Source organism: Crinia signifera, chromosome 6, assembly GCF_055691185.1.
Source record: "Crinia signifera chromosome 6, ASM5569118v1, whole genome shotgun sequence".
In the NCBI taxonomy this organism is placed as follows: domain Eukaryota; kingdom Metazoa; phylum Chordata; class Amphibia; order Anura; family Myobatrachidae; genus Crinia; species Crinia signifera.
In genome coordinates this window covers 243,175,251-243,201,722 of record NC_139222.1, presented here as the reverse complement: position 1 = coordinate 243,201,722, position 26,472 = coordinate 243,175,251, and the positions used below count along the sequence as shown (strand labels likewise).

Sequence of the window (26,472 nt, the reverse complement as noted above, 5' to 3'; positions counted from 1 at the left end):
ACATATACCAGTTTACTTGCCTTATATCAAATGAATACTGACATTACAAGCTGCTGGTATTTAAAAAAAACATTTTACATAAGAAAAAAAAGAATCATTACCCTATCTGTGTTTAAACACGTCTTCGTGCACGGATGAAGAGGAGGGGGAGATCTGGAAAGCTATCTCCAACATAAACAGCCTTATCCCATTCCCAACTTCAAAGTAGAAACATTCCGGCAAGTGTTGCACGTGGGAGACGTCCTGTGACGCTTTTATTGCTCCCACTCCCACTAGTAGCCTATCGGGCTGAACTGCATTATGGAATTTGTAGTTTATATTTAACTGCTCATCGTCTGAGCAGTAAAATATAAACTACAATTCCCAGAATCCACTGCCCCTTCTTCTCTGCCTGCCCGGCCATGTTCGTCTGACAGTAGCTGAGCCGAATCCCGGCACGTACCTGGCATAACAGACAGGTTCAGCCTTTCATGTCATTCATGCTGCCACTCGGTCTCGGGCCCCATTTCTGTCTGGGGCCCAGGACTCAAGTACCCCCAGACCCCCCCTCTTGACGGCCCTGGATGGAGACCCCCACACACCACGTCACAGGTATTGCGGGAGACACCACATCACAGGTATCGCTGGGGGCCTCCTTCACCACGTTGCAATGCTAGTTGCATATGTTAGTACATATCTGCTAGCATCAAAGCGGCGGCACTGCGATGTATTTTAATTCATCCCGCCCACTGTCTGGCCCCTCCGCTCAGCCGGTGGTGGCACAACACAGAAGAGTCCGAGCACTAGAGCGATCAGACTCTGCTACCCAGGTGGAGATCTCCAGTAAAATGGCACAGCAGCCATTTTTCCGGATGCTGCCACTGCTGTTTGACTCCAGAGAGTAAGAATTAAAGAATGCCCAGTGTTTCATGGGCATCACCATGCAAGTGCTGGACCTTCCCATGCAAATGCAGCTGTGATGCAATGGGGCAGGGCGGACGGCTGACATCACATGATGAGACTCGGTAAGCTGCAATCTTCGCAGCTTACTGAGTCAACCAGAATCAGGCCCTTTATTATATCAGAAAGACCAAGTGCCAGTTTAAGCTTAGTATTGTGCAACATCGGTCAGCCAATAAGACAGAACTGTCATCCGGTACAGGTGACCAGCCAATCGTCTGGCATTTTGCCAATTTTAAACATGGTATGGCCACACTACAACATAAAATCATAGACGATGTGCCACCAGATGTGAGAGAGGCTTTCTCAGTTTGTGTGGAAGCTGCCAAAAAGACAGAGGCAGAGAAATGCGTCTTACCATCTGGATAGCCTAGACCAGGCATGTCCAACCTCAGCCTTCTAGCTGTTGTGAAACTACAAGTCCCATCATGCCTTGCCACCGTTTTGCTATTAGGGAATGCTAAAACTATTGCAAGGCATGCTGGGATGTGTAGTTTCAAAAAAGCTGGAGGTCCAAGGTTGGACATGCCTGGCCTAGACCCTTAACATGCTTTAAAATCTGCTTTGCCAGCTGCTGGGTTCTCTAGATATGACTCTATGAAGTGCGAAGACTCAACAGCCAGGACACAATCAAGTACAACCCTGGTAATACAGAGGGACTGTGAGGAAAACTTCTATTTTATTATAAGTATGACCATGGTTTATTTCTCTTACAACTGAATGCTGCAGCTGCATAAAAAGTACAATAGAAACTTTTGCCTGTGAAGGAAAAGTTCACACACATATAATGAAATGAGCATGCTATTAAGGTGAATTTAAATTGTTCCCTTGAGCCTCAATTATAAATTGAATGAACTACTGAGCTGAACTTTTATTGTCTTATAACTAAGTATTCAACCAAGTTTCACCTGACAAGAGGGGGGACATTTATTTGCACATTTAAAGGAAAAGTTTCCATGAAAGTGTCAGCACAATTCTATGATTCTATAAGGCATGGGTCTTCAACCTATGGCCCTCCAGATGTTGTGAAACTACATGTTCCAACTGTCAGGGCATGCTGGGAAATGTTGTTCCACAACATCTGTACTGCCACAGGTTGAAGACCTGTGCTATAAGGGGTGGATATAAAGTCCAATTCTCCCTTTATTTTTTATTCAGTTTAAAAGTTCTCTCCTGCTTTTTTTGCTATGAACATAACTGAGTAATTTTTAGTTTTAATGTATGTTTTAAAAGTATAACATAACTGAGAAATTTTAGTTTTTATGTATGTTATAAAAGTATAACCGGACGGTTTGTTTATAAAATCATTTTAAAGTGTAAATTTCACCATAATCCTAAAAGAAACCGCATGCCAGAACTTTCTTCAGCTTTTTATTTATTGTGTAAGACTTTAAAATTCAACCTTAATAGAACCAAAAATCAACTAAAAATCACCATTTCCAAAAAAAAACATCAGATATATTTCTATTTGATTTTATTTCATGTGGTATTGTATGAAACCTTAATATATGTAAAAATCATGGGAGGGAAGCATGTGGGGTACTCTGGCGAAGTCACGTCACAGTAAAACAAAATATGGATATGCAAATTAGACCAGGACTGAAGGTGTTTTTGGTTAATATAGTGCATGTGACTTGTGTTGGCCAATAGTAATGCTTTTGTATAATTTTATTTATTTTGAGTTTATTTTCACACCCCTTTGAGTACATTTTTGGTTCTATTGAAGGTGAAAAACACATTTACAAATTCAATAGAACTACAAATAGCAACTAATGCACAGTCGAAAGCAGAATAGAACTAAAAATGCACTCTTGTTATTAGTTATTTACTGTATATGTGACCAGTGGTTTAAAGTGTGCTACTATGCATAGCCGCACTTCAATTTGCACTGCCCTAGAACTCCACAGGTGACATTATGATAAGTCAATTTGATTATATGCCTCTGCACTGCAAATGTTAAATGATGGTGCCCCAATGCAATCAAGGGTGCCCCACACCCCAAAAGTTCACCCCATACTGTATCTGAGTAGCTATATAATTATAAGGATCTTACCTGGAGTTTGGCTATAGAATTGTGCAGTCATGAAATGACCAGAAGATTAATTACGTGTATGGCCTGACTAACTTCATTGGTGACAATTTCAAATGGTTTAATTAGCTTATATTTACCATTATTACAGTAACATGACCTCCTTCTCCCTACAAATGTGTCACAGTGTATAATGCTAACCACCTACACAGGGAGGAGATACAGCATAAATTGGCCCTTGACATATAGCTCAAAGTTTGTTATCTATGCTATTATGGGTCCATATGGACTTGGGCACTGATTCTACTTCCTTCTATTCCCCCCATGTGTTCACATGAGACACTGATGGTGAAGTAGCTGGTATTGGCATATTCTCATATGTGCAAGGCTAATGTGCGGGCGCCTTTGTAGTGATTGCACAAGCGAGGCAGGGGCTTGGGCAGGGGAGGTTCAGTGGTGGAGCTGGGACATACTGTAGGAACAAGAAAAGTAGGGGTGCCCTCCACCTTAGAATAGCGCTATAAAATGAATATGACTCCCCTGTTTGCAGGCCTGTGTCTGGGTTGGACCCGTGTCTAGGTTAGATCTCTTATGCACTTGGTCGTAGGATATGACAGACAAGAAAACAAAGAGCTCCGCCCTCGTGTAATACTGTTTGGTCACAAACTCACTATATAAATTTGTGGGATGACAAGAGACTGATACAACTAAACAGTGAGATCGGGAGATTCCCCCTTTCAGAACACTCACACTATCTCAATGTATTCAGGCGTATCACAATAAAATCAATAGACTTCCTTATTCTACACGGATATTCAAATAAATTTCGGGATTCCCCCTTTCCATGTACTCACTCTTTCCCGTCTTGAGAAAAGCACTTCATATGGTGTTTATCCTGTCTAAAGAAGCCGAAAAACCTCACCAAGGAAAGGATAAAAATGGATCCTTTATTTAAAAATGAATGGTAAAAAACACAAGCTAGGTGACTCATTAAGGGTTGACTGACGTTACAGAGGTCCAGATGGTAAATTCTACGGGGCCCCACAAATAATCCCTCTGATAACAGTCAGATCGCCCAGATGAGTTCAGCTGCTCCCTATACAAGTCACCGCCAACGCGTTTCGATCTCCATTTGAGACTAATGCCGAATAAGGTGTACCAAGATGGCCGCCGAACGAAACTCAGACGCTATTCACACCACTTCCGTGAGGTGTAGGAGGACTTAGAAGACAGCACATTACTACATCACTTCCAGCGAAGAGAGACAGCCGGTATTTCAGTCCGCCGGAGAGAATGGAATCCCGCCGCGTCACTTCCGGGGAGGTGACGCGTCACAGTCCCGCCACGTCACTTCCGGGGGAGAACTGAAGAGACAGGAAGTGTCCTGTTACGAGCCCCATACCCAGGAACATGAATAATAATAGTGATATAGGGGAATTTTATTGTATACAGGAGGCTGATCATCCCACAGGTGTTGGGAATACAGATAATTGGAGGGCTATTTAAACCTTGTATATGGAAGTCACTGGCACCTTGAACAAAAATCTCAAACGGAGATCGAAACGTGTTGGTGGTGACTTGTGTAGGGAGCAGCTGAACTCATCTGGGCGATCTGACTGTTATCAGAGGGATTATTTGCGGGGCCGCTAGAATTTACCATCTGGACCTCTGTAACGTCAGTCAACCATTAATGAGTCACCTAGCTTGTGTTTTTTACCATTCATTTTTGAATAAAGGATCCATTTTTATCTTTTCCTTGGTGAGGTTTTTCAGCTTCTTTACACAGGATAAAGACCATATGAAGTGCTTTTCTCAAGACGGGAAAGAGTGAGTACATGGAAAGGGGGAATCCCCGAATTTATTTGAATATCCGTGTAGAATAAGGAAGTCTATTGATTTTATTGTGATACACCTGAATACTTTGAGATAGTGTGAGGGTGACATTCTATGATCTGCGCTAAATGCGCATGTTTTATTTGCGCACCATATCGCCGCAAATCGCCTTTTTTGAAATCGCATTTTTCTGCCTAAATGCGCATATTTAATGTGATGCGCATTGGAGGCTGAAAAGTGCGAATAGGGGCGATTTGCGGCGATGTGGTGCGCTGTTTTTAGTCCTGAAAATGTGCGATTTTCATGTCTGAAAATCGCACATTTGCAGGACAGCGCAAGGTTGTCAAAAAAAGAACCGAGCGCGGGGTCCCCCGCCCGAGTGTAACCAGCCCCGGGCTCACTGAGCCGGTGCTGGTGACATAAAATCAGGGTCCCCGACAAATAGGGGTCCCCTTGATTTTATGAAACCAGCACCAGACTCAAGGTCCGGCGCTGGTTCCCAAAATACGGGGGACAAAGTGACTAGGGGTCCCCCGTATTTTAAGAACCAGCACCGGACACAACCAGCCAGCAGGGTAATGCCACAGCCGGGGGGAGACTTTTTATACAAGTCCCCCCGGCCAAAGCATTAACCCCCTGGCTGGTCAGCATGGGCAGGGGTCCTGGGGAAGTGGGGACCCCTCCAATGAAGGGGTCCCCCCCTCCAGGACTTACCAGCCCATGCTGATAGTCCGGGGCTGTCCTCCATGCCCCTGGGCTGTGGGCATGGAGCTGATGCTTTGTGTAAAAAAAAGAATGTAAACTATTGTTTTACACTGGCTAAATATCAGTCCCAGCAAGCCTACCCTGCATGCTGGGACTTGGGGAACCACAAGTCCCAGCATGCGGGGCATTAAAGGGCCCGCTGGCACTTGTAGTTCTGCAGTGTAAAAAATAGTGCACAAAATCACACTGACACCCTGTAAAATAAAACTTTAATACACACAAAACACACACACACTGATACTTACCTACCTTGAGCCCGTAGGTCGGTCCCTGGATCCTGGATTCTTCCTCCGGGGCTCCAGGGCAGAAGAGTCCGGTTCCGGGGCCTTGGTCCTGGTTCCGGGGCTGGTCCTGGGGTTCCGGGGCTCCTGGCGTGAAGAATCCGGGGTCCGGGATCCGTGGTAGTCCAGAGGGGTACCTAAGGAGGGAAATCCAACTCACCTGCTCCCCGGCGGCGACCTCCGGTGACAGCGCTGCTCCCGACTGGTACCCGGCTTGAAGGACTTTGGCCGGCGCTGAGATGTTTCCTCTTCGCCGTCTGTGAACAGAATGATTTCTCGGCCAATCAGGAGCCGAGAAAGTCGGCTCCTGATTGGCCAGAAATCATTCTGAATATAGACGCCGACGGAGTAACATCTCAGCTCTGGATGCGCTGAGATGTTACTCCGTCGGCGTCTATATTCAGAATGATTTCTGGCCAATCAGGAGCCGACTTTCTCTGATAGTTCGCCAGTGTAAAACAACCCAGACACAGGCCTGCAAACAGGGGAGTTATATTCATTTTATAACGCTATTCTAAGGTGGAGGGCACCCCTACTTTTCTTGTTTCTGTATCTATTGGAGGTGTGGTGTTCCCTCCAAGCCCTCACCGTGACCTGCTGCTATATTGCGCAACAGGAATCCCACCCACTTCTCATACTGTAGGAACGCCCAGTGTTTCATGGGCATCACCATGCAAACGCTGGACCTTCCCATGCAAATTAAGCTGAGATACAATGTGGCGGAGGCGGGCGGCTGACATCACATGATGGGACTCGGTAAAGTGCCATCTTCGCAGATTACTGAGTCACCCAGAATCAGGCCCTTTATTATATCAGAAAGACCAAGTGCCAGTTTAAGCTTAGTATTGTGCAACATTGGTCAGCCAATAAGACAGAACTGTCATCCGGTACAGGTGACCAGCCAATCGTCTGGCATTTTGCCAATTTTAAACATGGTATGGCCACACTACAACATAAAATCATAGACGATGTGCCACCAGATGTGAGAGAGGCTTTCTCAGTTTGTGTGGAAGCTGCCAAAAAGACAGAGGCAGAGAAATGCGTCTTACCATCTGGATAGCCTAGACCAGGCATGTCCAACCTCAGCCTTCTAGCTGTTGTGAAACTACAAGTCCCATCATGCCTTGGCACCGTTTTGCTATTAGGGAATGCTAAAACTATTGCAAGGCATGCTGGGATGTGTAGTTTCAAAAAAGCTGGAGGGCCAAGGTTGGACATGCCTGGCCTAGACCCTTAACATGCTTTAACATCTGCTTTGCCAGCTGCTGGGTTCTCTAGATATGACTCTATGAAGTGCGAAGACTCAACAGCCAGGACACAATCAAGTACAATCCTGGTAATACAGAGGGACTGTGAGGAAAACTTCTATTTTATTATAAGTATGACCATGGTTTATTTCTCTTACAACTGAATGCTGCAGCTGCATAAAAAGTACAATAGAAACTTTTGCCTGTGAAGGAAAAGTTCACACACATATAATGAAATGAGCATGCTATTAAGGTGAATTTAAATTGTTCCCTTGAGCCTCAATTATAAATTGAATGAACTACTGAGCTGAACTTTTTATTGTCTTTTAACTAAGTATTCAACCAAGTTTCACCTGACAAGAAGGGGGACATTTATTTGGACATTTAAAGGAAAAGTTTCCATGAAAGTGTCAGCACAATTCTATGATTCTATAAGGCATGGGTCTTCAACCTATGGCCCTCCAGATGTTGTGAAACTACATGTTCCAACATGCATTGCCACATTTTTTCCTATAAGAGCATGCCAAAACTGTCAGGGCATGCTGGGAAATGTTGTTCCATAACATCTGTAGGGCCACAGGTTGAAGACCTGTGCTATAAGGGGTGGATATAACAGGGACGTGCAGTCAGGGGAGGCAGGGGAGGCAGTGCCTCCCCTGTCATAAATGATAAACATAATAAAATAATACAAAGAAAATACTTATGACACATATTATGTGTCATAAGTATATGCTTTATATCATCCAATTAATTTTTACACCATCATTTTTTTTTTTGTATTCGTTTTGCAGGCATTGGGAGCCGTGCCTCTGTCTAGCAATGTTCAGGTCTCAGAAACACGGGGCGGGCAGGGGGCGGAGCCAAGCAGCAGGCTGCAAAATGCCATTGAAAAAACCTGTATAGGCGGCACCTATAGCGGTGCCTCAGTGACAGGGGGTGCTTGTCCTGTCACTGAGGCAGCTATGATTGGTCTCTGCTGCCTGTCAAGCGCAGCGCTGCACCCTCCGCACCGCCCCCCCCCCTTCCCCACACTGCGCGTGCAAGAGCCTCCGCAAAAACTCCCCCTTCCCTTCCCTACTCGGCGCGGCTGCACGGACCCAAATACCGGCTCCCCCCTCACCTGGAGAGTGGAAGCGCTCCTTCCCCACCCGGATCTCCGCACCCCAGCCCCCCTTCCTGCGTGTCCGGCATAAACGGCTCCCAACCCCGTGGGCGCCTCTGAGCACATGGCTGCTGTCAGCTGACAGCTACATGCCAAGGGGACATCCAGCAGGAGATCCCAGGAGCCCTGCCGGAGCCTTAGGGTAAGTGGCAGCCCCAGGGCAGTCGGGTGAGAGCCAGGGACGGGAGGGCAGTAGGGGAAATGCAGATGCCGGGGACCACTGTCTGGGAGTTGGATGGTTGCCACTTTGAGAGCCGGGGAGCAGACAATGGGAATGTGTAAGGTGAATTATCCTTATCTGTGTAAGAGAAATTTTAATAATGTGGGGCGATGTAATGAGCATTTTGTATAAGAGCAATTTTGATAATGTGGGGCAATGTAAAGAACATTATGTGTATATGGGAATTTAAAAATGTGTGTATATGTGGTGCATATATGTACGGGGCCTTATGAGTATATGGGAATTAATCATGTAGGACATATGTGTAAGGTGCATTATGTGTATAAGGGCATACTATAAGTAATGTGGGGCATATATGTACAGCTCCTTATATGGGCATTAATCATAGGGGCATATGTGTAAGGTGCATTACGTTTAGAAGGGCATAAGTAATGTGGGGCTTATGTGTAAAAGGTCTTATGTGTATATGGGCATTAGTCATGTAGGGCATATGTGTAAGGTGCAGGGCCGGACTGGCCATCTGGCACTTCTGGCAAATGCCAGAAGGGCCGATGGACCTGTGGGCCAATATTGTGCTGCAGTAAATGTTAATGTTGTGTCCGCCCTGCTGCCGCCCTCCCAGTCCGTCATACTGGGCGCCGCGTCATTTGCATACTGACGTCATGACGCGGCGGCCACCACTGCAGATGCCCGCAGCCCGCCCGTCCATCCCTACCTCCCTCCATTGATTGCCACCACCGCTAGCACTGATGGGAGGAGAGCGCATCGCGCGTCTCTCCTTCCCCTCAGTGTGTATTCCTGTGCCGCCATCAGCCAATCAGAGCTCGCGGGCCGGCAGCCACTCAGGAGCAGGCCCACGAGCTTTGATTTGCTGATGGCTCAGTCACAGGGAACTTAAGTTGAGACGCTGTGCTGTGTGACGATGTGCTGTGCTGCTCTCCTGTCTTTGGAAGAAGGGTAGCAGGCAGCAGCCACAGCAGATGGGGACATCAGATTCTCAGAGCAACAATGGTGAGTGCTGGCACTATTGGGGGCATTTCTATGTTTCTATACCTGGCACTATTGGTGGCATACCTGCCACTATTGGTGGCATACCTGGCACTATTGGGGGGCATACCTGGCACTATTGGGGGCATATCTGGAATTAGTGGGGGCATACCTGGCATTAGTGGGGCATACCTGGCACTACTGGGGGCATATCTGGCATTAGTGGGGGCATACCTGGCAATATTGGGGGCATATGGTGTGTGTCATATTCTGTGCTGGGTATTACGTGTTGGTGTGTGTGCCACAATGTGTAATGGGCATTACGGTGTGTGCCACAATGTGTAATGGGCATAAGTATTGTGTCATATTCTGTAATGGGCATAAGGATTGTGTCATATTCTGTAATGGGCATAACGGTGTGTGCCATAAGGTGTAATAAGCATTACGGTGTCTTCCATAATGTGTACTGCTACTTTTTGTGATGCCACGTCTCCTTTCTGTGAGGCCACGCCCCCTTTTTCACCGCGCGGCTTCGCCGCTCAAGGGTCCCGCCTACTGCTAGTGGGCCTGTGTGCTCAAAAATGCCAGGGCCTATTTCTGGTCCCAGTCCGGCCCTAGTAAGGTGTATTATGTGTATAAGAGCATAAATAATGTGTAGAAAACAGTTTGTGTATGGGGGAATTATTTGAATCAGTGGATTCATAAGGTGTGGCATAATTTGTAAAAGGGCATTACTAAGGTGTGCCATATGTATAAGGGGCTTTACTGTGTGGCAATATGTGTAAATGGTGTATTACTGTTGCATATGGTATATAAGAATACCATTATGGAGGTTGAGGCTGCTATGGCGCCCTTGATGTTTGCAGGACTCGCCGCTCCCCTGCACCAAGTCATTCTGCTGCCAGTGCCTCACCAACCACTGACCTCACCGCACGTCTCTGGGATATAAAGTCCAATTCTCCCTTTATTTTTTATTCAGTTTAAAAAGTTCTCTCCTGCTTGTTTTGCTCTGACCATAACTGAGTCATTTTTAGTTTTAATGTATGTTTTAAAAGTATAACTGGACGGTTTGTTTATGAAATAATTTTAAAGTGTAAATTTCACCATAATCCTAAAAGAAACCGCATGCCAGAACTTTCTTCAGCTTTTTATTTATTGTGTAAGACTTTAAAATTCAACCTTAATAGAACCAAAAATCAACTAAAAATAACCATTTCCAATAAAACCATCAGATATATTTCTATTTGATTTTATTTCATGTGGTATTGTATGAAACCTTAATATATGTAAAAATCATGGGAGGGAAGCATGTGGGGTACTCCGGCGAAATCACGGCACAGTAAAACAAATTATGGATATGCAAATTAGACCAGGACTGAAGGTGTTTGTGGTTAATACAGTGCATGTGACTTGTGTTGGCCAATAGTAATGCTTTTGTATAATTTTATTTATTTTGAGTCCATTTTCACACCCCTTTGAGTACATTTTTGGTTCTATTGAAGGTGAAAAACACATTTACAAATTCAATAGAACTACAAATAGAAACTAATGCACAGTCGAAAGCAGAATAGAACTAAAAATGCACTCTTGTTATTAGTTATTTACTGTATATGTGACCAGTGGTTTAAAGTGTGCTACTATGCATAGCCGCACTTTAATTTGCACTGCCCTAGAACTCCACAGGTGACATTATGATAAGTCAATTTGATTATATGCCTCTGCACTGCAAATGTTAAATGATGGTGCCCCAATGCAATCAAGGGCGCCCCACACCCCAAAAGTTCACCCCATACTGTATCTGAGTAGCTATATAATTATAAGGATCTTACCTGGAGTTTGGCTATACAATTGTGCAGTCATGAAATGACCAGAAGATTAATTACGTGTATGGCCAGACTAACTTCATTGGTGACAATTTCAAATGGTTTAATTAGCTTATATTTACCATTATTACAGTAACATGACCTCCTTCTCCCTACAAATGTGTCACAGTGTATAATGCTAACCACCCACACAGGGAGGAGATACAGCATGAATTGGCCCTTGACATGTAGCTCAAAGTTTGTTATCTATGCTATTATGGGTCCATATGGACTTGGGCACTGATTCTACTTCGTTCTGTTCCCCCCATGTGTTCACATGAGAGACTGATGGTGAAGTACCTGGTATTGGCATATTCTCATATGCACATGTGCAAGGCTAATGTGCGGGCGCCTTTGTAGTGATTGCACAAGCAGGGCAGGGGCTTGGGCAGGGGGGGTTCAGTGGTGGAGCTGGGACATACTGCAGGAACAAGAAAAGTATGGGGTGCCCTCCAACTTAGAATAGCGCTATAAAATGAATATAACTCCCCTGTTTGCAGGCCTGTGTCTGGGTTGGACCCGTGTCTAGGTTGGATCTCTTATGCACTTGGTCGTGGGATATGACAGACAAGAAAACAAAGAGCTCCGCCCTCGTGTAATACTGTTTGGTCACAAACTCGCTATATAAATTTGGGGGATGACAAGAGACTGATACAACTAAACAGTGAGATCGGGGGATTCCCCCTTTCAGAACACTCACACTATCTCAAAGTATTCAGGCATATCACAATAAAATCAATAGACTTCCTTATTCTACACGGATATTCAAATAAATTCGGGGATTCCCCCTTTCCATGTACTCACTCTTTCCCGTCTTGAGATAAGCACTTTATATGGTGTTTATCCTATGTAAAGAAGCCGAAAAACCTCACCAAGGAAAGGATAAAAATGGATCCTTTATTCAAAAATGAATTGTAAAAAACACAAGCTAGGTGACTCATTAAGGGTTGACTGACGTTACAGAGGTCCAGATGGTAAATTCTACGGGGCCCCGCAAATAATCCCTCTGATAACAGTCAGATCGCCCAGATGAGTTCAGCTGCTCCCTATACAAGTCACCGCCAACGTGTTTCGATCTCCGTTTGAGACTAATGCCGAATAAGGTGTACCAAGATGGCCGCTGAACGAAACTCAGACGCTATACACACCACTTCCGTGAGGTGTAGGAGGACTTAGAAGACAGCACATTACTACATCACTTCCGGCGAAGAGAGACAGCCGGTATTATAGTCCGCCGGAGAGAATGGAATCCCGCCGCGTCACTTTCGGGGAGGTGACGCATCACAGTCCCGCCACGTCACTTCCGGGGGAGAACTGAAGAGACAGGAAGTGTCCTGTTACGAGCCCCATACCCGGGAACCTGAATAATAAAAGTGATATAGGGGAATTTTATTGTATACAGGAGGCTGATCATCCCACAGGTGTTGGGAATACAGATAATTGGAGGGCTATTTAAACCTTGTATATGGAAGTCACTGGCGCCTTGAACAAAAATCTCAAACGGAGATTGAAACGCGTTGGGAGTGACTTGTGTAGGGAACAGCTGAACTCATCTGGGCGATCTGACTGTTATCAGAGGGATTATTTGCGGGGCCGCGTAGAATTTACCATCTGGACCTCTGTAACGTCAGTTAATCATTAATGAGTCACCTAGCTTGTGTTTTTTACTATTATTTTTTGAATAAAGGATCCATTTTTATCTTTTCCTTGGTGAGGTTTTTCGGCTTTACACAGGATAAAGACCATATGAAGTGCTTTTCTCAAGACGGGAAAGAGTGAGTACATGGAAAGGGGGAATCCCCGAATTTATTTGAATATCCGTGCAGAATAAGGAAGTCTATTGATTTTATTGTGATACGCCTGAATACTTTGAGATAGTGTGAGTGTTTTTTGAAAGGGGGAATCCCCCGATCTCACTGTTTAGTTGTATCAGTCTCTTGTCATCCCCGATATTTATATAGCGAGTTTGTGACCAAACAGTATTACACGAGGGCGGAGCTCTTTGTTTTCTTGTCTTTCATATCCTACGACCAAGTGCATAAGAGATCCAACCCAGACACAGGCCTGCAAACAGGGGAGTTATATTCATTTTATAGCGCTATTCTAAGGTGGAGGGCACACCTACTTTTCTTGTTTCTGTATCTATTGGAGGTGTGGTGTTCCCTCCAAGCCCTCACCGTGACCTGCTGCTATATTGCGCAACAGGAATCCCACCCACTTCTCATACTGTAGGAACGCCCAGTATTTCATGGGCATCACCATGCAAACACTGGACCTTCCCATGCAAATGCAGCTGTGATGCAATGTGGCGGGGCGGACGGCTGACATCACATGACGGGACTCGGTAAAGTGCCATCTTCGCAGATTACTGAGTCACCCAGAATCAGGCCCTTTATTATATCAGAAAGACCAAGTGCCAGTTTAAGCTTAGTATTGTGCAACATCAGTCAGCCAATAAGACAGAACTGTTATCCGGTACAGGTGACCAGCCAATCGTCTGGCATTTTGCCAATTTTAAACATGGTATGGCCACACTACAACATAAAATCATAGTCGATGTGCCACCAGATGTGTGAGAGGCTTTCTCAGTTTGTGTGGAAGCTGCCAAAAAGACAGAGGCAGAGAAATGCGTCTTACCATCTGGATAGCCTAGACCAGGTATGTCCAACCTCAGCCTTCTAGCTGTTGTGAAACTACAAGTCCCATCATGCCTTGGCACCGTTTTGCTATTAGGGAATGCTAAAACTATTGCAAGGCATGCTGGGATGTGTAGTTTCAAAAAAGCTGGAGGTCCAAGGTTGGATATGCCTGGCCTCGACCCTTAACATGCTTTAAAATCTGCTTTGCCAGCTGCTGGGTTCTCTAGATATGACTCTATGAAGTCTGAAGACTCAACAGCCAGGACACAATCAAGTACAACCCTGGTAATACAGAGGGACTGTGAGGAAAACTTCTATTTTATTATAAGTATGACCATGGTTTATTTCTCTTACAACTGAATGCTGCAGCTGCATAAAAAGTACAATAGAAACTTTTGCCTGTGAAGGAAAAGTTCACACATATAATGAAATGAGCATGCTATTAAGGTGAATTTAAATTGTTCCCTTGAGCCTCAATTATAAATTGAATGAACTACTGAGCTGAACTTTTATTGTCTTATAACGAAGTATTCAACCAAGTTTCACCTGACAAGAGGGGGGACATTTATTTGGACATTTAAAGGAAAAGTTTCCATGAGTGTCAGCACAATTCTATGATTCTATAAGGCATGTTGTGAAACTACATGTTCCAACATGCATTGCCACATTTTTTCCTATAAGAGCATGCCAAAACTGTCAGGGCATGCTGGGAAATGTTGTTCCACAACATCTGTAGGGCCACAGGTTGAAGACCTGTGCTATAAGGGGTGGATATAAAGTCAAATTCTCACTTTGGCCCTTATTCTGATCGGTGCGGCCCGATCAGAATATGCGGCCGCAACCGTGCAGGCGAATCCCCGCCTTCCATACGGATCGCCACCTGCCGTCCGTACGCGGATATGTGGCGATCCGCGTGAAATTGGACGGGGATACGCCTCCTCCGTCTTGGGAGCTGCCCCTGCATTCGATGGTCGCCGAACATCGAATGCAGGGCCGCACGCTCCACCAGGTCCCGCAACACAAGACCACACGGACACTTGTCCGTGTGAAAACATGTATGGGGGCGGGCAGCTGACATCCGGCGATGTCAGATGCCCGCCCCGTACCCACGCGTCACGGCCTCATTACCATGCATACGCCCCGCGTTTTCATGGGAACACCCATGAAACGGGGGGCGTATGCATAGGGTAATGAGGATAAGTAGCCCCTCACGCCCCTCTACGCCCCCTGTGCGGCGTATAAAGAATCCGTGCGGCGAAATCGCCTGCACATGCGCAGAGTGACCTCTGCACATGCGCAGACGATCAACATCGGCGGTCCGTCCGCATGCGGGAATATCCGCACCGATCAGAATAAGGGCCTTTATTTTTTATTCAGTTTTAAAAGTTCTCTCCTGCTTTTTTTGCTATGAACATAACTGAGTAATTTTTAGTTTTTATGTATGTTTTAAAAGTATAACTGGACGGTTTGTTTATGAAATCATTTTAAAGTGTCAATTCACCATAATCCTAAAAGAAACCGCATGCCAGCGTTTTCTTCAGCTTTTTATTTATTGTGTAAGACTTTAAAATTCAACCTTAATAGAACCAAAGATCAACTAAAAATCACCATTTCCAATAAAACCATCAGATATATTTCTATTTGATTTTATTTCATGTGGTATTGTATGAAACCTTAATATATGTAAAAATCATGGGAGGGAAGCATGTGGGGTACTCCGGCGAAATCACGGCACAGTAAAACAAATTATGGATATGCAAATTAGACCAGGACTGAAGGTGTTTGTGGTTAATACAGTGCATGTGACTTGTGTTGGCCAATAGGAATGTTTTTGTATAATGTTATTTATTTTGAGTCCATTTTCACACCCCTTTGAGTACATTTTTGGTTCTATTGAGGGTGAAAAACACATTTACAAATTCAATAGAACTACAAATAGAAACTAATGCACAATTGAAAGCAGAATACAACTAAAAAAAATACACTCTTGTTATTAGTTATTTACTGTATATGTGACCAGTGGTTTAAAGTGTGCTGCTATGCATAGCCGCACTTCAATTTGCACTGCCCTAGAACATAGAAATTATGATTAGTCACTTTGATTATATGCCTCTGCACTGCCAAACACCAGGCAAAGCACAGCTGCTACTATTGGTGAGTGTGATAGTAGTCTTGTTTGTGGCCAGAGTGGGAGGAAGAGCTGCTGCTTCTCCTCCATCATCCACCATGACTGAAAGCTTGCAGTCCATTCCTTTCCAGAGGGGGAGGAGCAACTCTCAACGCTTCGGGTTGATCGTGGGGTGGCGTTAACAATTGTGTGGGCCATTTCACACTTCAGGGTGCCTATTTGGCCTCTGTGGGCCATTTAACATTGTTTCCTATGGAAAAATCGGGTCAATTGAGGCATTGAACAGGAAAATCGGATCAGTTGAGACATTTAACATTGTTCCCTATGGGAAATCGCGGGCATCGTGTCGGTCGCGTCGCACCCGATTTTTTAGTGCATTCAATGCCCGCGATGGCCGCGATGGGCGCCGTGATAAGTAAAGAGTACCGAAAATATTAACTTGTTGCTTGCTCTGATATACACAAACTGAACGCAATGCATAACACAATTACTTATTGCGCTAATGAAATGTGGCCATTCATATCAACCAGTGGAGCTTACAATGTAAAGTATATATACTACAACATGTACACACATATATACACATAGAGAACATTTTTTCTTGTATGCCAATTACCCAGCAACAGAAGCCAGGACCTAAGGAGGAGCCCAAGCTTCAGAAAATAATGACTAAGAAGCCTATCTTCTATGGAGAACAGGGAAAAATCGCCACCACATTTCTGTGTGGAGAAGCTGGTGCCATCCTTGACCATTGAGGCCAAGTAAGCATATATTGACCTTGATGTAAAGGAGGTGTTGGTATACTCAACCATAACGACTAGCTGAGTATACCAATGATATACGCAACCAGTACTGTCGGTGTTACCAAGCGGTGGCAGACCTAGTAATGTTGTGTCTCCAAAGAGACATCAGTCAAAACTCAGCTGCTTTAATAAACTTACCGAAGACGTGTTTTAAGCCAGAATAGAACTCCCCAATGTATAAAGGAGCTGTTGGTAATTAACCACTGCATTTGTTCTTTGGACTAGGGTCTGCAAAAGTACATGAGAAAGCCCAAAAAGTACATGAGGAAGTCACAAAGCCCTGAAGCATTTGCCTAATTGGTGAAGAGACTTGGGGCATTTCAAAAAATGTCAAAGCCTCCTGGTTTATTCCAAAATCTATGCCAAGACAAAAACTGAGGTCTTCTGGAAACCATCTGCCGGGCCGCAAACTCCTATTGGCTCACAAGTCGGAACATATTTTAAATGGCCGCCAACATCCAGAGGTGAAGGAGAAGACTGCGCTCCTATACAGCCACATTGGAAGCAGTGGGATTCTGCAAAAATAAAACAGCTCTAATTACTGTATGTCCATATTATAAAGCTGTGGTGTGAGACTTTGTAACTCTTACCCCTTTGCCACTGACTTAAAAATCCCGGGTATTTGCACATTAACATGCACTGACCCATGATTTTTGTCAGTAAAAATGGTGACCAGGTAAAAATCTGGATAATTACCTGGGAACCAAGCTGGGTTTTTAGTGGGATAAACCCAGATAATGAGCCATGGAAATGGCCCTTATGCAGGTTTTTCAGAGGAAAAGGGATCAACCCAGGAAGAACCTGGGATAACAGGGCAGTGTAATTGGGGACCATGAAGGGGATCCACCAAAATCCCAGCTCAAAATCTTGGGTGTGGGACCCTGGATTCTGGTTGAAAAACAGGATCAGCTAACATCGCATTGGCTGAGTTGTATGTTTAACATGGGCAAAACATCCAGATCCTATGGAGGTTAGAGAGAGGAGTTTGGAAGCATGCAAAGATGGTGGACTGTCAATAGCAATATTGAAGTCACCCAGGATGATAGTGGAGATGTCAGAGGATAAGAAATGGGGGTGCCATGGAGAGAAATCTTCTAGAAATTGAGTTTTGGGAAGCGCAGGTGGGCGATAGATAGCAGCAACACGCAGAGAGAAAGGGGGAGAAACCCTAATAGAGTGAACTTCAAATTATGTAAATGTGAGTTTATTATCAAAATAAACTACAACCCCTGACAGCCCTTGCGGCCTGCTGCTCCTGTCAGTAAGGACTGCTGGTAGCTTTAGTTTAATTTGAGCACTGTTGTGTAGTGCAGTTTCGGACAACAGTGCCAACAGTGGCCCCTGCCTAGATTAAGCTCTGCCACATTGGTCACATATCAGTAAATTTGCTATGACATGGACCCTTCTAGACTTTGTGGTTCATGTGCACCACAACTCTGCACCCATAATATATATGCCGATACTTTTATGGCTTTGTGTTGAATATTGTCACACCTTCAAAACCATTCTGATTGTCCTCTTATCTGAAGAACTTATCTTTCAAGATCCTTTCTATTCTGATTTTTCTTGTCTGTAGCACACAGTATCAATTTGAGGCTACTAACTTCATTCCCTACACTTAATCTGATTAATCTATTTTCGCTTCTTGGCTTCTTACCGCTTTTAGCTCTACCTGGTCAGCTACATTCATCCATAAGGTGCATCTCTTTTATTTTCCATGGCTGTTTTGACTTTCCTTCTTATTATTTCTCCAGTCCCTTTCATTTTCTGTAAGATTTGTTTATTCACATGTATTTTCCTTAAAATTTGTCAGATCCCACTGCATTGTTGTTTCTGATCTCTTTATCATGTTGTACTGTTGGTGTTTTAAATGCAATTTCAGTTTTCATTGCAAACTGCTTACAAGACCACTATTCTAAAGATAATAAAACTAGTTACATATTGAGCACCTTTATTTTGGTGCAGCAGCAGCCTGAATTATTTTATAGAAATTTTTCTTAATCTGATATTGCAGTGGACAGAAAATGTTTCAAATTTAGCACAATACAAGGGGACAAATCCATGTTTGTATGCAATGGCCAAGATTCTTTTTGAATATTTTTCAGACTAAGGAGCGAATTTATTAACATTATTTTAGAAAAAAATATTATATTACTTGAATGTATTAAAGGCATTTTGGAGCAGTTTTCAGGAAAATTGGGCTGGGTAACAGCTAACAAGCATGGAACAAATTAGGCCTTCATTTTATTACTCAGCTCTCACCTGCCAGTCAACCCCTCCCCAGTCATGGCACCCTAGGATGTAGCCTAATCAGCCTATCGGCACTGGCCTAGATGCATGCAATACTGCAATGTCCACACTGTAAATAGCCCTAATCTCTATTGCATTTGTATAAGCCAATAATTACTTTGGGGCCGATTTATCACCATCCAAATCATAAGATTCAGATGTGCTGTGATAATATTAGCCCAACTCACAATGCGATAATTGACTATATTGCATGAATGCATCAATTACCGCATGCAGGGACAGAGCTTGCACAGCAATATTGGGGTATTTTTTTAAAATACCCAGATGCTGTGCTGCGCATTCTGCCACCGCTTGCACCCCCTCCCCTGGGGACGACCAACTTCCTGTGCTGAGTAACCCCCCCATTACTGGTAATATATTGCCAGCTAAAGCTGCTGTTATTATCATTAGAGATGAGCGGGTTCGGATCCTAGAGATCCAAAACTCCCCCAAACTTATCTAATCCAAGGCTGGATCCATGGAGTTTGACTTTCCAAGTTCAAAACGAGGCCAAAACGTCATCATCCCGCATTGGATTCTCATGAAACTGGATCTCTATATAAATCCCGGCTCCGGTGCCATCTTCACTTGGCAAGTGAATGTCAGACAGCACAGATGTACGGGCTGCAGCGGGGGCACACACTAAAGGGGGAACTAAACAGGCTATAGGGGCTGCTGGAGGGGGGACAAACTAAAGGGAGAACTACTGAGCAGCCAGGGTCTAACTATTAAGGGGGAACTACTGAGCGGGGATGTACAACTACAAAGGGGGAACTACTGAGTGGCCAGGGAACAACTACTAAGGGGGAACTACTGTGGAATAAACTAAGGGGGAACTACTGAAGGTACAGCTACTAAGTAAGGGTCTCTCTGAAAGAAAAACAAGAATTTTATTTTTACTGCAGGGCTGGCCGGTATCAGTCCAGCTGTGCTGCCAAGTGTCCCTTATCAGTCCAGCTGTGCTGCCAAGTGTCCCATATCAGTCCTGCTGTGCTGCCCAGTGTCCCGTATCAGTCCAGCTGTGCTGTCCAGTGTCCCGTATCAGTCCAGGGGAGCTTCCCCATTTTTTTATTAAAATAAAAAAGTTTTTTTTTTTTTTTTACCTGCAAAGGGTGTTAAGTGTGCCATATCAGTCCAGCTGTGCTGCCCAGTGTCCCGTATCAGTCCAGGGGTGCCACCATCTGTGTCTTATAATTCAATGGGTGCCCCCTTGTGTCCTGTATCAGTCCAGGGGTGCCCGCATGTGTGTCATATAATTCCAGGAGTGCCCCCATGTGTCTTGTATAAATCCAGGGGTGCCCGCATGTGTGCCATATAATTTCAGGGGTGCCCCCATGTGTCCCATAAAAGTCCAGGGGTGCCAGCATGTGTGCCATATAATTTCAGTGGTGCCCCCATGTGTTCCGTATCATACCAGGGGAGCTTCCCTTTTTTTACTGAAAAGAAAAAAAAGTTAATTTTTATTTTTACTGCAAGGGCTGTTAAGTGTACTGTATCAGTCCAGGGGTGAGCCAAGAGTGCCGTATAATTCATGGGGTGTTGCTAAGTCTGCCGTATATAATTCTAGGTGTGCTGCTTTTTTTAAATTAAAAGAATAAAAGTTTTTTTTTTTACTGCAGGAATGTCACCATGGGCCTTATTCTGGTCTATGCGTACTTTCCTGAATTCTTACGGCTGGCGTTTTTTAGCCGTCTGCGCATGCGTGGGGAACGCTATGCGCATGTGCCACGCATGGCCTCCGTACTTGTACTCACTAATACCGTACAGAAATGTGCACCGCAATCACTCGGAAATATGGGCGTATTGTGGGCGTCATTCGGAACTACACAGGGGCGTACTTTTAAAGTGGGCTAAACTGGGCGGAAACATGGGCGGACACGAGGGAGTGCACTTATTTTGGTAGGCGTGCATTCGGACAGCACACCGAATGCACGCGAACAAAACGGCAAGAAATATGCGGTGTCCATAAGCAAGTATTGCTTTGCGGACACCACTCGTTCATGCGCTAGGCAATCGCTACGCCTAATCAGTACAACCAATGTCAGCTGAACACAATACAATCCACTCCTTTACTCATTACTCATTAATTACACGCTTCTCACTGCTTCAATTGGAACCATTGCAGCTTCAATGGACCATTTCTAAACACACACATAGATGCTGCACTTTTCACACACTTTTACACTGCAAATAATGGACATAACTTAATATTAATAATCGAAATACACATGTCACTTCTACATGTATCAATTAAACCACACATTTGGGGGCAAAAAAAAAAACATTTATTACAAGAACTTATTAAATAAAATGGAAACCGTAACAAATTAAAAGGTACCATGGCAGGAATATACAAAATAATATAGAATAAATACATGAATTTGTGACATACATAGCCACAGCAGAATCATTAGGAACACATCAGGTGGCTTCACAACAAAAGTATAGCACCAACACTTCAAGTACAGCAGACAGTAATGGTAGCCGAAAGAGGCCAACAGGGGAACCAAACATGACATTCGAAACGAGGGCAAATGTGGGTACCCTCTGCACGGAATTGGACACAGGAAGCTGACACAGCTCAATGAAAGATTTGGGAAGACATAAGGGTGGAGATTAATGCGGACACAAGTTCATTTGCGGGCACGTTTGCCCCTGGTAGGCTCCTTGCCATGTGCAGCAGCTCTTCGGCCACGGCCACGTTCGGATGGTGGCCCAGGTGGAGCAGATGCTGGTGAGGGGGGGGGGGGGATGGTGTTCCCCCTCTGCCAGCAGGGAGTGCTGCTGGTGGGAATGCACCAGAAACGGATGACAATAGGACCCTATTGCTGGCAACTAGCTCCACCATAAGCTCATTATGGTGGAGGAGGAGGTCATTTTGGCGCTGGGCTTGATCAGCCAGCACCTGCAGGCTAGCAGCAATTGATTGCTGGGTGGCAGCCATAGCCTGCAGGCTCCCAGCGATAGTCTGCTGGGTGCTGACCAAACCCTGCATGACCTCCTCGGTCCTACGCATCCGCTCTGATGCCAAGTCTCCCTGCTGGTCAATATGGGAACGCACCTGCACCCACCTGTCGAATTCGGCCTCGGCCGGTGGCTGGTGCTGCTGCACGGGCCTGGCACTGGTGGCAGGTGGCACAGACTCCTCCACCTCCTCAAGAGATTCTTCCCTAAGCGGTGGGGATGCTGTGAAAGAGAAAATTTCAATTACAACCCTGTATGTGTGGGATGTGGGGGTGATTATTTTATTTGTAGATGTAATATTTATGATCACATATATATATATATATATATATATATATATATATATATATGTTTATTTGGGGGGTTTAGTTGAAAATATATAAGCAGTAGGAGCTAGGCAGGCAGGCAGGCAGGCAGGTGTCCAATATAATGGTATAGTCAGGAGAAGTGCTAGTATGTGTATGTGTATGTGTTTTTCTCATAAATGTACGCATACACATAAATGCATACAATAAGTAATGCGAAGTACAGCTAAGCGATAGCACGCGTTGCTTGGCGGTGCGATGTTATCGCCGATTGTTGGGCGCATACACAATGTCCATGTCAATATGGATAATAAAGTTAATACCAAATAGTAAAGTTAACAACCAATCACAGGACAAGAAGTATTTTCATGTGCCATTGCTAAAATGGCTGCCTACCAGCGAGCACCATCCTTCTCCACTGCGGAGCTGCTGTCGCTGGTGGCAGTCATGGAGAGGAGGCTGGGGCAGGCAGGCCCCTTCATTAGCAACAGGGACAAGCGCCGGGCATATGTTGCGGCCCGGCGCCGCATATTCTACCGCACTAATGTGCGAAGGACCATCGCCTAATTGGAGAGGCGATGGTCCGACCTGCGGGAGCGGCTGCAGGCTCTGAGGTGGCGTCTTCAACGCTGTAAGTATTTTCGCAAAATGCACATAATTGACAGTGGGCCAGATTCTCTCAGCTTCAAAAGTGATAAAATGGAGAGTAATAAACAGGCAGCCAATCAGCTCCTACCTGTCATTTTTCAAATACAGTCTGTGACATGGCAGGTATGAGCTGATTGGCTGCCTGTATTTCACTCTCCATTTTATCACTTTTGAAGCTTAGTGCATCTGGCCCAGTGAATGATATCATTTGCACATTACTTAATATTAAGATTACATGAGGTCAATTGGGTGTTTATGACATAGAAATGCCATATACTATATGTGTGATATATAACACATATATAATGTGGTTATGATATGTACTTGTTATAGTGATTACAATGTCAAATGACACTCAACCATTTTGTTTGTTTAACCCACAGCGCGGGAGAGAGCCAGACAGGCCAGAGAGGAGGCGGAGGTGGGACAGGTGGAGATGGAGGAGGAGGAGGTTGAGGGCCGCCATGAGGTGGAATACCTCACCTCCACCACCCCTACACACACCCCTCCCCATAGCCACTCACCAACCTCCACTGTCTACCTCCCCCCCATGTACCAAGAGGAGGAGTTCGGGCTACCCCTCCCGGATTTGCCACCACCTCCAAATCTGGAGGAAGAAGAGCTGGTGGAGCTGCCTGGCAGGGGTAAGTAGACGTCATGCCTCATTACTGACTTAGGTACAGTTTGTTATGTCGCAAAGCTGATGACATTTTGCTATAATATAGTAAAGAGTAGTCCAACAAAATGGAAAACAACAGACACACTTTGGCCTTATAGGGCCATGCTGCAAATGTGCAATGTGGAGGCTCATGTAGGTGATGAGTGTTTATTTCTGGAGGGTCTTTGTATAGAAGCAACAATAAAACATCAATGGAATATGGGCAGGCCTGATTTCTAATGGAGTCTCAAGTGTCCAGTTCCCCTGGGCCCCCCTGTAGCCAGTGGTCCCGTGTTGTTGCCATGTATTTTTGAAAGGTCTTATGTAGGATGGATTGACCTTAGAAATTGTTTGGTGTATGGAAGCGGATTAGTGCTGCACTTTCACCTATCTGGCAATGTGACAAGGAATCATGAAGTAATAGGGTAGAGGGACTAGCCTAGCCTTTTAATGTGGTATCTATTCTCTATCTATCTATCTATCTATCTATCTATCTATCTATCTATCTATCTGTCATGCAGTTTAGCTATTAAGCAGTGACATGCAGGTATATATGTATGGCTAAATGTGGCATGTTGTAGTGGGTGTAGCTTTCTAGTAGATTGGGGAGTGTTTTGGCAGGAGAAGTGTGAGTGAGCCTCAAGTGTTGTTGTGATTTTGATAGATACATTGTCAAATGTATGAGTCACACAATGTGTGTGTGTGTGTGTGTGTGTGTGTGTGGCAGCTTCATATATTTTCTGCCATTAGATACAGGATTGGCTAAGTAATTGTTTGTATGTATGATTTCTCATGCTGTATGTACTTAGGATTGACTGTACAAGGTGTACCTGAGTAGCATAATTAATGTTGAACCCCCTTTCACATGCCCACAGATGACCCGGAAGAAGGCCAGGGTGTGAGAGGGGCCCTAATGAGGCTGCGGCAGGACCTGCTGCGGATGGCTGGCCACGTACAGGACCTGTGCGACCTCCTGCTGGAGTGATTTAATTATTTTTTTGTTATTTTATGTAAATACATTTTTCAGTTTAAGTACGAAGTGGTCTGTGTGTTATTTTATTATTTTACAGTTTAAGTATAAATATACAGAAATAATTAAAAATATTGATGTCTAGTTATGTAAGGTGCAAAAGGTATATACAGTACATAGATGTTTTTATTGCATAGCAGTGATTGAAAGGGAATGTTAAGGTTAATGTAAAGTGGTTTTAAGTGTTTAATGATCAATTAGATAAATAATAGATGACCAGGATAAACAATCCCTTTTCAATGAGGTTGGCTAATTGCCTAAGTGTGTCATGTGATCGATTTGGGAATTCAGATAAGAGTGGTGGTGATTTGTGCGTAAATACACCGCATCGGTGCGTACGGCCAGGTTCCCGTCCGTTCTGACGCGGTAAGACTGTGCATACGCGGTAAGACCGTGCATACGCTGTAAGACCGTGCAGAATATGTGCGTGTCCACCGCACACGCATGGTTTGGATGTCGTCCGTAAACACGCCCTCTTCTTAAAGAGTGAGTCCGTCCGAATGCGGAGGACCGGTGGGCGTTTCTACGGACGATGTCCGCACAGCGTGGCGTGCGGACCGCTCCATAAGAATTCGGGAATGTACGCATCGATCAGAATAAGGGCCCATGTCTGCCTCCATGTATCAGTCCAAGGGTGCCGCCATCTGTGCCATATATTTCCATGTGTGCTGTATCAGTCCAGAGGTGCTGTCATGTGTGCCGTATAATTTCATGGGTGCACCATGTGTCTCGTATCAGTACAGGGATACCCAAATGTTTGCTGTATAATTCCAGGGGTGAGCCAAGTCTGCCGTATAATTCATGGGGTGCTCCAAGTCTGCTGTATCAATCCAGGGGTGATGCTAAGTGTGCTGTATCAGTTCAGGGGTGCTACTAAGTGTGCCGTATCAGTCCAGTGTTTGTGCTACCCACTTGTGTCACTTATCATAGTCATCCAGCTCAGGGCCATTTTAACATAATCTTGGGCCCCTGGGCAAAAAAAAACACCTGCCCCCCCTAATACCCACAGCTGGGGTGCCAAAGGCCACTGCACGGACCTGGAAGCACAACAGCAAGTCAGTAGCTGCCATTAATGCTGCTGTGTGCGGGTGCAAGGGATGGAGGACCAGAAAAATGTGCAGCGAGGAGGAGCAGGACAGGGTAGAGGAGGAGGATGGTGGCAGGGGCAAGCATGGGTAGGCACTACAGCTGAAGCCCCTGTGCCTGCGCGCTATGACCAGGGTGGTGGACTCACAGACAGTGGGCAGTTTGGAGCAGTGTCCCAAGGAGAGGGTTCTGCAAGGGCCCCCCCTACAGACAGGGCCACAGAGAGTGAGGAGACAGGACCCTTGAAGTACTTGGTTTTGGGTACAACCCCAAGAAGAGGTGAAGTGTGCTGTGCACCATGTACTACGTAGAGAGCAAGCTGGTGGGCGAGCTTCCCCCTTGTACCCGGCAGAGCATCGCAGGCTGTCTGATGCCAGCTCCAAGAGCTCCCAGTGGGGGACAGGAGAGCTCCTTCTCAGCCTGGCCATTCTGGAGCTGTCCCCCTTCCTGATCAGCAGCCTGGCCGATGCAGGTAGCCATAAGGTGGTGATTAGCTGTCGTGTGTGCCTGGAGAACAAGTCACTGAAGCCGCTGCTGTGCTGCAGGACTGCCCGTCAATGTGGCTGGGAACTTGTATCTGTATTTGCCAGGGCCCAGCAAATACCGATACAAGCTGCCAGCCGCCACTGCCCAGAT

At 45.1% G+C, this 26,472-nt stretch overlaps 1 protein-coding gene across 1 annotated transcript; it reads left to right on the top strand.

Annotated features, from left to right (window-relative positions):
- Window positions 1-402: 402 nt before the first annotated feature.
- On the top strand, window positions 403-24,705 carry LOC146009743 (uncharacterized). The gene is made up of 3 exons (XM_083150205.1): window positions 403-591; window positions 23,446-23,706; window positions 24,596-24,705. The coding sequence occupies exons 1-3, from the start codon at window positions 564-566 to the stop codon at window positions 24,703-24,705; spliced, it is 399 nt and encodes a 132-aa protein (XP_083006331.1). The 5' UTR covers window positions 403-563.
- Window positions 24,706-26,472: the final 1,767 nt, after the last annotated feature.

Bases quoted from the DNA above. Each gene is read 5' to 3' on its own strand.
- LOC146009743 (XM_083150205.1), top strand. From the start codon at position 564: ATGGAGACCCCCACACACCACGTCACAG. The intron at 592-23,445 runs GTATTGCGGGAG...TTTAACCCACAG, and splicing joins CCCCACACACCACGTCACAG to CGCGGGAGAGAGCCAGACAG. The intron at 23,707-24,595 runs GTAAGTAGACGT...ACATGCCCACAG, and splicing joins GGTGGAGCTGCCTGGCAGGG to ATGACCCGGAAGAAGGCCAG.